This window comes from Lepisma saccharinum, chromosome 2 (genome assembly GCF_977018435.1).
Source record: "Lepisma saccharinum chromosome 2, izLepSacc3.1, whole genome shotgun sequence".
Lineage (NCBI taxonomy): Eukaryota > Metazoa > Arthropoda > Insecta > Zygentoma > Lepismatidae > Lepisma > Lepisma saccharinum.
The window spans coordinates 29,629,708-29,641,342 of record NC_139230.1 but is presented as its reverse complement, the minus strand read 5'-3'; the positions used below and the strand labels follow the sequence as shown (position 1 = coordinate 29,641,342).

The 11,635-nt window shown below is 41.4% G+C and overlaps 1 protein-coding gene across 1 annotated transcript; it reads left to right on the top strand.

The window, feature by feature from the left end:
* The first annotated feature begins 9,394 nt into the window (after window positions 1–9,394).
* Window positions 9,395–11,395, top strand: LOC145981603 (uncharacterized). The gene has a single exon (XM_083114969.1). The coding sequence runs from the start codon at window positions 9,395–9,397 to the stop codon at window positions 11,393–11,395; it is 2,001 nt and encodes a 666-aa protein (XP_082971095.1).
* Window positions 11,396–11,635: the final 240 nt, after the last annotated feature.

The following is an 11,635-nucleotide window of genomic DNA, read 5'->3' as shown; positions in this document are numbered from 1 at the left end:
ATATATTAAAGCACAGATAAATACACATTACATCTTGCCCTCTTTCACTCGATCTCACATTCATTCTCTCATTCTATGGCATATTGCGACAATATGACAAATACAAAGGTTAGATTATTTACTACTTTGACCATACTCTTGCTATGTCTTGGCTACATTGCCTTTTACAATTTATCTTTTAGGATTTTAAGTATAAAGTGAATAATTGTTCCTTGTGCGAACCCCTTCTATCTTTTCTGAAGGTATAAATATATTCATGAACTATCGTTTGCGGCTAACATAAACTCTCATCTTTAACATTTGATTACTCCGCCGGAAAACAGATGTCTAGGGTTGCCATAGCACTGATTTAAGTTAAGCAATGATTTGATTCACGCAGATTCGCGGTAGATAGTCGTCATCTTTCTCACACACGCACATGTTTGGATCTTACCTTCGCTGCATTCCCTCTGACCTGGGTTGGGTGAAAGTGGTCCTACAGTTCTGGAAGACATCTGCACTCCAGTGTTGCACTTCGCGGTTATCCTGGTTGGCGAAAGTGGATCAGTCGGCAGCTCCATCTGGCCTCATCGGATCCTGGCTTCACTCGTTCACTGTCGACTCCATACGACAACTTGCGCAATAATAGGTCAGTTCTTCGCGGTCACTCGTAAGTACAGATACGTGACTTAGGCGATGAGACGAACACACGCGATGAGCCATTCGCGGTTTCACATGGATATCAATTGTTATTAACTTTCACTACTTTGGACGTTGTTTCGGGCGATTGACACGGGTGGACGTGTCTGGCGTTATTCTCACATAACTACACGTATGTGCACGGATGCGTTGACGGCAAGGGGAGGACGACCCCCTGGTTCTATATTCTGCTCTACTCCATGGCTCTGAAACACTCACTCGAGGAAAACAAATCCAGACCTCGAGTCTGCTTGCAACTCGCAGCTCGGTCGCACGTAGCTCACACTCCGGTGGCGATTGTAGGCAAAACTGTGGCAAACTGTTCCAAATCATCCCTTTTATTCCAGATTTGAACGTAGTGACGCGCTACCCTCTATGATCAGGTGCTTGTTTATTGTTTCTGGTGCTTTGACCGTTGTCCTCCTATCTTGGCCAATGCTCACTCAGGTCCTTAACCTCTGGCAGCAGCTCCTCGCGCAGAGATTAGGCTAACTCTTCCTCTTTTGTATTCAGTCACGAAAACCAAAGACAACTCGGCAGGGTAGCTTCTCCCTTTCAATCCGGCGATGAATCTTTAATAATTCATAACTCCCGTAGTTCTGTTCTGATTAGGCTCAAATCTTGGAATCAGTACTTTCAAGATGTGGTCTTCCGCTGGTGAAAGTCTCATCCAATTCGGTCCATTGGTTTAGAAGTTGCATTTTTCTTGTTATTCCCATAAGAATGCATGTAAATCCGAATTCGGGCGGAAAACTGTGGTTGAGCAAGCTAGTGCTGGCTAAGGCAGTTCGCTAGACACCTGTATTCGCGACGGATATTAATATTACCAATTGCAATTCATTCCTACTAACGGGCAATTAGATTAATTACTTGTCACTCAATATTTGACCGTTATAAACTGAGTCACCTAGCCATCCTTGACTTCAACTGATTTTTCGTTAAAATGTGTACATAGTAAATGTCCTGTGTATATCAAATCGTAAGGTGTTGCCTGCATAGTGTACAAGCACAGAAAATATAGGAGAGAGAAGAAGACTGAGGAGCATTCCAACCGGTTGAGGAGAAATATTTTCTTCTGTGGTCAACAAGAGCTACTATATATTTTTTTTCTTCTGTGGTCAACAAGAGCTACTATATACATCGACATGACAATGACAGTGGCCTACTACGGGAGATTACACACCGTGTCGCCTGAGGATTTCACAAGTCAAAAATTAGGTTTGTGCGGCCTTTTGTGTCGCTACGGTGTGAAACGTTGCTGTTGATTGGCCCATTCCAATCGACATGTATCGCGTGTCCTTCGGTCTGAAACCTTCCTAAGTCTTGAAAATCCAAGTCACAAGGATGGAAAATTAGGGTCTTGTAAAGGTTAGGTGTGAAGGCAGCACCCTAAAGGATCATATCCAAACCTGCAGGAAGAACGCATCTTACTTCAATCTCCAATATGGAATGATAAAACTTCTGGTGAGTTGATTTTTAAAAATGTGTCCGAGATAAAGAGTGGCGTGCCCAGGATTTTCGGAAGGGAGAGGGGTTACTCATACCTACTATTTTTGGTGGTCAGTCCTGATTTTGTCATTTTTTCCTGTCTTTGACGTTCTTCTTTTATGTTAAAAAAAGGAATACTGGGTCAAATGGGGTTATGACCTCACCACGTCACGTCACTGGAGATAAATGAGTAAGCATTTGATGATACTGGGAGACGAAACATTAGATGTGTTGGGAACGGAAGGGTTTTCACTGTGCATTAATTGTTTCGTGATCCAGTCGTATTCGAGAAGATGACAAGACATCGGAAGCTGTGACAGGCATTTTTGAACACTTGTGAGTGCTAAGGCCTGAATCTGAACAATTTGGTGGGTTTCGGCTTTTATAAGAGCTGCAAACATGGAAGGACAAGACACGTTAGTGGTATTCAGGCTCGAATCAGAGAGAAATATTCGAGAGCTGTCTGCGTCCAGTTCGCAGCCCACAATTTGAATCTTGCGTTGTCGAGTGGATTGTCCATCCCGTGCATGTGTAACAGCTTCGTAAAAACACCATAAAAGTTTTTATGCCTGATGAGAAGAAATGAACAAACACATACTGAGTTGGTTCCGGCACACAATGTTAATGCATGGAAACAGAGGAGTCGAGAGTGGTACAAAATGTTCCGATTTCACGTTCTGATTAAAATGACATCCTTACAGTGGCGACGATAGTTGATAGTTGATCCCCATTTTTTCCCCTCAACATTATGGCCTCTTAATGTTAAGCCTTGTCTACCAAGAGAAAGAGAAAATAAACTTTCCTTGCACCGCCCTCCCCCCCCCCCTATTTTGGAACCCAATTGCCACCACTGGTCTAAAATATACAATTGTGAGGTTCTTACTATACCCCTTAAAAATGGTGTTGAGCCCCCCCCGAAAGGAATTCCTGGATACGTGCCTGATTCGGGGATTTTCAGAGCTCCAGTATCTATTGTTCTGTGAACAAACATGACCACGCAAGTGAAACCTTGCCTCATCCAAAAAAAAATATTAACTGTGGATCAACAATACCATCTAAAATATTCTGCAAAAGCCAATTACAGAAATTTACTCTACTTACGTTGTCAGGGGGCCGTAATTCTTGCACTATAGAAACTGTACGGTTTTAATTTTAGTAGCTTAGTGGCTGTATGTGCTGATGATTTAGACACGCCTGTCCCCTGTGAAACACGGCGTAGAGGTTTCTTTGGAGAACGTTCTAACGCTGCACCAATTTCATCGAATTTTGCTTCGGTTAGAATCCGTCGTTTTTGCTTAGGTGTTTTACAATTTAACGATCCAGTTTCTCGTAATTTAAGGACAAGATGTCTAACCGTATCTCTATGTGGAGGTGAAACGCCTGGGAATTTCTGTACAAATTGCCTACACACGTCTCGACACGAGTCTGTTTTCACGTATAAACATTCTTTGTTCTACGAGGTGGGGGGGGGGGCTGATAAGTTCTCGGTCTGACCCCCTTCCGCACATGTCATCCTGAAATCATGCATTGCATTTGAACCATTGATCTTTTGGAAGTTTAAGTGCCAGCTGGGATGATCGTATCACTAACGGTTTTTCCTTTACAGGCCATTGATTGAAGCATGGTGCAGCCAAATGTGGAATTTACCAAGAAGGAGTTGCGAGGTGTCATTAAGTTATTTTTCCTGTAACAGAAGTCGCCGAAGGAAATCCATGGATGCATGCTAGACACATTGGGGGTACATTGCCCTTCACGCTCCACTGTGAAGAAATGGTGCTCAAACTTTAAGCGTGGTGATTTTTCCACAGAAGATGGTGAAAGGTATGGGAGGTCAGTGTCAACTCTGGAAAAAGTGGATGAGGTTCGTGGCCTGATTTTGAGTAAGAGACGAATTTGTCTTCAAGCGATAACTGACGCAACACACATACACACTGCAATAACACAAACAAGTAACTGCAAGTAACCAAGAATAATACTCTTGCGCACAGTACGAAATTAACACGCTCTTGGTTTACATCTGCTCGTCACTATATTCACAGCTCTGTCTTAATCTAGTCGCGAAAGAACAAAAGACTCGAGCTCGGAGATTTCGGATTGCAAGGAAGCTCACGGAAACCATTGACTTTTAACGGTTTCGTCTGCAGCGTAATCTTGATACAGTGTTGCACATTCGAAACCTCCAAACGATCCCCATCGACACAAAACTCTTTCAAGGATATAAACTTAAGCAGGACGTTACTGGTCAAAACTATGATTAAAATGTTTATTACCTGTGGCTCTTAACATCGTTTCTAAAGTGTATTTTTTTGTGTATATAAGGGCAGAACTTGGATGAATTACAGATGATGAATTATAACACAGGTTAGGGCTCGTTTTGCAATATTTATATAAATGTCTGGATATGTCCATAAAAATAAGCGGGCATTACAGGCCGCAAATGTCGGCATCTCCGTCAGCGCCGCTCGCCACGCTTCTCCCGATCTCTCGGCTGAAAATCGAAATGGACGCACTGTAATTTTGCAACTCCTGCAAATAATCATGCGGCGGCATCTTGTCATTGCACCCTGTGAAAACTTTACAACACATAGACCTGACGACTATTTTTACAAGATACATCCCAGACGAGTTCCCTGTGTAATGCCCCCCAATATCCTTCCTTATTCCTGCCCTGGATTACTTCCCTTCATTCATCCAATCTCTCTCTTTCCACACCTCTCCCTGGGTGTCTCGAGAGCAGATTAACAGTAACGCCGGAAATTCGGAAAGGGTCATACATACAACATTTATATATGACCCTATGTTCGTTTAGATTCCAATACACAAGTACATAAAATGAATATACTACAGGTAATTGAGGACTAAAAGTGGTAAACGTTGTAAGTGTCAAAAAAGCGAAAGTGTTGGAAAATCGCATCGTTCCGCACATCAGCCCGTAAGAACGTTCACACTAGTGACCTCTTTACACGCCCTTTGAACTACTTAGAGGGCTACCAGCCACTTTTCACGTTTAGTACATTATAAAGCATGGCACATTTCTCAGTTTAACGTGGAAAACGGTGTTTGAATTATTGTGGCACTTACAGCGTTTACCCATTTTAGTCTTCAATTGCAGTACTTTAGCTCAGAGAGTTAATTCACCAAAGCATTATCTCGGAGGACTACTTCTGTTAATTATATGCTCTTTCTATTTACATATTTACAAACGTTTCAATAGGTGCATTGACCAAATCCACAAAATTCCTTAAATCAACAAAACGTACCTATGGCCTTACTATTGGTACGTTTATCTGTGGTGGAGGCCTGGGTAGTAAGAGGCTCGGTGTACACAGTTTCTGAAGCCAAGTTATGTCAGATTGTTAGTTATACTATTTTTATATACAGGGTGCTCGGAAATTCCCCTTACAAACTCCTAGGGCAAGTAGAGGGGACTGAGTAGACAATATTTGGAATAGCTACCCATGTCCGGAAACGTACCGTTTGCGTGCTACAACCATGACAATGTGTCGGATGTGCTTGTGTTGGTATGCAACCGGGTAGGCAGTACATGACGTCAGAAGATCACCTGATGGCACGTGACGTCTACAAATTGTTGCGTTCCACTGTCGACACAGGTGTTGATCAATGAATAGTACGTTTCTTTTTTGTTCCCTTGGCATTGTTACCAAATAAATTTGTTTATATTATGGACTGAGTCACACGTCATTCACTTTTGTACCTTACGTAACACCTCATTTGACATGGTTGTAATAAATGATGTCACTTTAGGTTATCAGGTGATCTTCTGACGTCTGTACTGCCTACCCGGTTGTATACCAACACAGGCACATGCGACACATTGTCATGGTTGTAGCACGGAAACGGTACGTTTCCGGACATGGGTTGCTATTCCAAATATTGTCTACTCAGTCCCCTCTACTAGCCCTAGGAGTTTGTAAGGGGAATTTCCGAGCACCCTGTATATGTTTACAACATTCCAAATATCCCATTTCTTTCATTATGTGGCCCTTTTTAAAGCATTTTGACCAAGCGGAAGAGGCCCTTTTTCAGATGGAGGACCAGAGCTACAAGTCCACTCTAAATCCGGCCCTTATAATATCCGTATAATTTTGCGCCTTGGCTAGAGTCTATTAAATTTGTTGCTTGCTCCGAATCACAAAATTGTTCATTAGATCACGACTTTGTTTTGAGTGCTCTTTTCGCTTTCGAATAACAGAGTTAAGGAAGTTGAAAAAAAGTTTAAATTAATTTGTTTCAAAAGTAAAAATACAGATGGAGTGGAGACCAGAATATGCTTATTTATTGAAATATTCACACTTTCCTGGAGTGTAAATATTTATTTAATTTTTTCGGGTGGGCAGATAAATTTTTGGGTGGGCGGCCGCCCACCCGTGTCGTCGTCCCTGGTAAATCGACTTCCGTTCAATGTGTTTATTAAGTCAAATTTCCATCACAAAAATTCCCCACAAAAGTTGGGTGGATGCAGCCTGCGTCCACAAATCCACCTGCGACCATCCCTGGGTACATGGAAACAATGGGTAGGTGTGTGAGAATTCTGACGCAAATTATGCTTTATGAACAAAGTTTATTTATTTATTTATTTATTGACATTTCCAGTACAGCAGAAGCCATTTTAAACCGGAAAGAAACAACAGTAAAACAGTACACTAATGTTAAAATGAACACACGAAACAAGATAAAATAAAATAAAATAAACAAATATAAATATAAACATAAACAAGTCGAGACATTTCCAAGATAAACAGATGTGTTTCACAAAAGCATTACTTATATACAATTTTTTCTATGTTGGTGATAAAAGATGGATATGAACTGAATATATCGGTTTGGTTTGAGATGACATTGAACTGATTTGGTAGCCTATGAAATAGTGAACGTTGAATGAGTGAGAGTCTTGGAGTTGCAGTGTGGAAAGTTTCCTTGCTCCGTGTTTTGTGTCTAGGCACTCTGAGGGAGAGTTCGTGGAGTGGGATACTGCATCATAGGTTTGTATTAATTATCTTATGTAGTAATTTCATATCTGCAACGTATCTTCGTGATTCTGGAGTATTTATGTTTAAGTTTATAAGCAGATCTCTCTTAGGTAGGTGTCACAGGGCCGGCACTCTATAACGAACGATGGAGAGGAAAAAACTGAGAACATTGTCGATCATGGAGGTATGAGAAGGGGCAGCCATGTTCCAGATGGGTGAACAGTATTCTAGAATGGGGGACACAAAAGGTTTGAAGTAAATGGAAAGTGCTTTCGGGTTATGGATTTCGGTGAATCTGTAAAGTAAGCCTAGCATACGCATTGCCTTTTTTGTGATGGTTGATATGTGATTATCGATAGTTAGTTCAGAATCTATGAGGATACCTAGATCTCGGTGTTGTGCTTCTTTTGTTAGAGTGATGTCGGTGAGTGTATAATTACCTTCAAGAATGTCTTGCTTCAATGAAATTGTTATGTAAGAGCATTTCGAAGGGTTTGTGGTCAGTTTCCATCGCTTACACCATTCAGAGAATCTATTTATGTCATTTTGTTAACTGGGGAATGGCATCTGCATGCATTCACCCCCACTTCGAGCACCTCCTTGCACTGTATATAAAATTGATTGATTTGGTTTATTTTACTTCGCATTTCTACCACTTTTGGCTATTCTTGAAGATGAGGATGAGTGATGAATGGACACTCATAAAGAATAGCCATGCCCAGGCCGGGGTTCGAACCCGGGGCTCCTGGCGTCGTAGCCACGGAGGCCGGCAAGTTTCTCAAATACGTCCCCGCAGGGCATAAAGCGCGAGGAGGGGAGGCGTCTTAGGAGGCCCTGTCCGATACCAGGAACAATGAAAAAAAAACAAAAAACAATTGCACCAATTTCTTTCAGCGTATTTTACCACATTTCCATTATTTTTTAGTAGCTGCTTTTATTTGCTTGTGTTATGTTTAAGAAGTCCCACACCGTGGCCATATGGTATGTGAGGAAATTGGGGAGCTACGAGTAGCATAACCAAGTTATAATAAACCTACAACAACGACTGGGTCACAGATTAGAAATAGGTTGACAGGGGGTTCCCCGTTTTGACCACACGTCACTCTGACTGCCACGCGGGAAATCTGGGGTGGGTGATCTAAGGTCGGAATTTTTTCGACTTTGTCCCCTCATAAAGCTGCTCTAGGGCCAACCCAGCCTCAAATCAAATGGTATCGGGGGGTAAAGGCGGCCGCAGCGTGGTGCTGATCACATATCACCTCCAAGATGGCCGACATCGAAAATATGTGGGGACCTACCCCCCCATTCCCTAAATGTGCCTTCATGGCATAGGGAACTTTAACTTTACCTGTACATATTGTATTCGTTTCTGTACCCCTGAGTAGCTACGTTTATTTTTTATAAATCCTCTACTATGGCATAGTTCAAGGTGCCATTATGCTTTTTACACGAAAACAAACGCAATTTTTCACATTCTGAGTGCTTTTTTATTATGCCTTTCTTCACTTCCGGAACACACAATATGGCGGGCACATCTTGACTCAAGTTGTGGGTATGCAGTGTTTCAACCTTCTGCACCAAAAAAATAGCTACTATCGTGTTCGTCACCGGTGGGAATTATACATTATGCACGGGTAGCTGATAGATCCCAGGGCGAGCCTCAGCTACTGGGCGGGTCGCAGGTGGCGGATAGCGAATGGCCCCCAGATATGGGGGTTAGCTGCGAATAAGGGGAAACCCGAATAAGCAGTCCCGGACCGAGGCAAACTGCTGCCTTGCAGTGAGAGGGAGAAACCTCAAAGGCTAAGGGAAGAAACCCTAAAAGAAAATCTAGCAGGCCGAGGGCTATAAGGGAGGCGGCCCCTCCCACAAGGCTTTGGAACTAGGGCTGATAACCCGAGTGTCCGAGATGAAATTATTAAAAGAAACTACAGAGGAGAAACCGGACTGATTAAACTGTTGACGACCAAGAGAGGGAAAAGGATAATGAGAGTGGCAACCTGGAATGTACGTGGACTTGCTGGAAAGGAGTTTGAATTAATGACGGAAATGGTGAGAGCAAAATTGAATATATTGGCGGTGACAGAGACCAAGAAAAAAGGAAATGGATATGAACAAATAATAGAACCAAATAGTGGTGAAAGGTTCCTAATGTTTCATTCAGGCGTAGGCAAAGAACAGAGAGCAAAAGGAGGAGTGGCTATAGTAATCTCCGAGGCCTACAGACATTATGTTAAATGCTTAAATTCATCAATGAAAGAATAATCTTGGTAACTTTAACCTTTAACAGTAGCATAAATGAAGACACTACTTTTATTGCTATATATACACCAAATGAAGATGATATAGCAGAAGAGAAAGATAGATTTTACGAAGAGCTGCAGAGGACAGTGGATGACACCATGGGAGCTGTCTTTGTATTAGGTGACTTTAATGGCAGAGTTGGAAATAACATAGAAGGAATGGAAGGGCTGTTAGGGAAATACGGCGAGACGCACCAGAATAATAATGGGAGAAGATTACTAGATATGTGTGCAGGAAATGATTTTGTAATTACGAACACAATGTTCCCACATAAAGAAACACATAGATATACAAGAGAAGTCCCCAGCCGAAAGGAAAAATCTATTATTGACTACATATTGACACAGAGGAAACAGTGGAGATTTATCTTAGATGCAAGAGCATATAGAGGTTACGAGATTGGAAGTGACCACTATTTAGTAATTATGCAGTTACATGTTAATATCAAGACCAATGACCCTGGTGATAACAAAAGGAAACCTAAAGAAAGAATAAAGGTATATAAATTGAGAGAAGAGGCAAGACAAAAAGACTATCAAGAGGCTGTGAAACAAAGGGTGGAAACATTGGAATGGCCCACTATGAGAGAAGATAAACTGGAAGAAATATGGAGTTTATATAAAGAGGCAATCTTAGGAGCAGCGGCCGAAATCTGCGGAAAGTCCAGCGGAAAGCAACAACAGAGAAGAACAGCATGGTGGACGGAAGAGATAAAAGAAATGGTAAAGGAAAAGAAGCAACGGTGGAAAAAATACCTACTCACAAAACATTTAAGTGACTATGAAGCTTATAAACATCAAAGATTAGTAGTGAAGAATATAGTGAAAGATGCAAAACAACAGTCATGGGAAAAATTTGGAGAAGCAATGGAAGGAAACCTACAAAATAACCAAAAGCTGTTCTACAAAGTATTAAAATCGATGCGAACAGAGAAGCAATGTCCTCTTAAGTTCATAAAAGATAAAAGTGGTAACCTCCTCCGAAGTGAAAATGACATTATGGAGCGGTGGAAAGAATATTTCCAAGAACTGCTTGGAGGAAATATGGAAATTGGAGAAAAGGAGAAAGAACAGACTGAGGAAGAAAAACAGCAACACCAAGAGGAGGGAGAAACTGAAGAAGAAATAACTATGGAGGAGCTAAAAAGAGCACTAAAGAAAATGAAACTAGGCAAAGCGGCAGGACATGACCAGATAGCACCTGAGATGCTTAAATTCATGGGCAAAAGTGGTCAAGACATACTACTCAAGATTATTAATCTAATTTGGAAAGCAAAGAAGATACCAGCTGAATGGGAGTGTAGTGTCATTGTGCCAATATTTAAAAAAGGAGATAATAGAGACTGCAAAAACCATCGTGGGATATCGCTATTGAGTGTGCCGGGGAAAGTATATGCGAGGATACTAGAAGATAGAATAAGGACAGTGGTAGAGCCACAGCTAGACGAGGCACAGTGCGGATTCCGACCAGGAAGAAGCACACAAGACCTCATATTTACCATCAGACAGATCAGTGAAAAACTGATGAGATATGGAAAAGAGGCACATATGGCTTCCATAGATCTAGAGAAAGCCTTTGACACCATTCCGAGGGATGAAATATGGAAAATACTAAAACAAAGAAAGGTTAGCAATCAATTAATTACAGCAACGCAGAGTCTGTATAAGAAATGTAGAAACTATGTCCGCACCTGCAATGCAGAGTCTCAAGAATTTGAGACTATAGTAGGACTTAAACAAGGATGTATCCTTAGCCCACTCCTCTTTATCACCTTAATGGATGATGTTATTAAATCATGCAATGGGAAGGTACAGAAATTCAAGCTGGGGTATAGGTTTTTAAAACCAATATATATAAACCATTGTGCCTTCGCCGATGACATATTAATATTGGGAGATTCCGAAAGTAATTTACAAAAGAACGTGAGAATCTGAGAAAAAGAGTTAAAAAAGAGGGGTATGAAGATAAATGATAAAAAGACTCAGACCATGATGATGGCACGACATCCAAATATACATCAGATTGCTTTGAATAATGGAACGACATTAGAACAGACTACAGATTTTAAATACCTCGGGGTTATAGTGCAGCAAGATGGTAGAATAGATGGTGAAATTATAGCTCGATCCCAAGCCTCAGGGAGACTCTTTAATGCGCTAAAGAGAAATTTCCTA

Coding starts and splice junctions, on each gene's coding strand:
- LOC145981603 (XM_083114969.1), top strand. CDS start 9,395: ATGCTTAAATTCATCAATGAAAGAATAATCTTGGTAACTTTAACCTTT.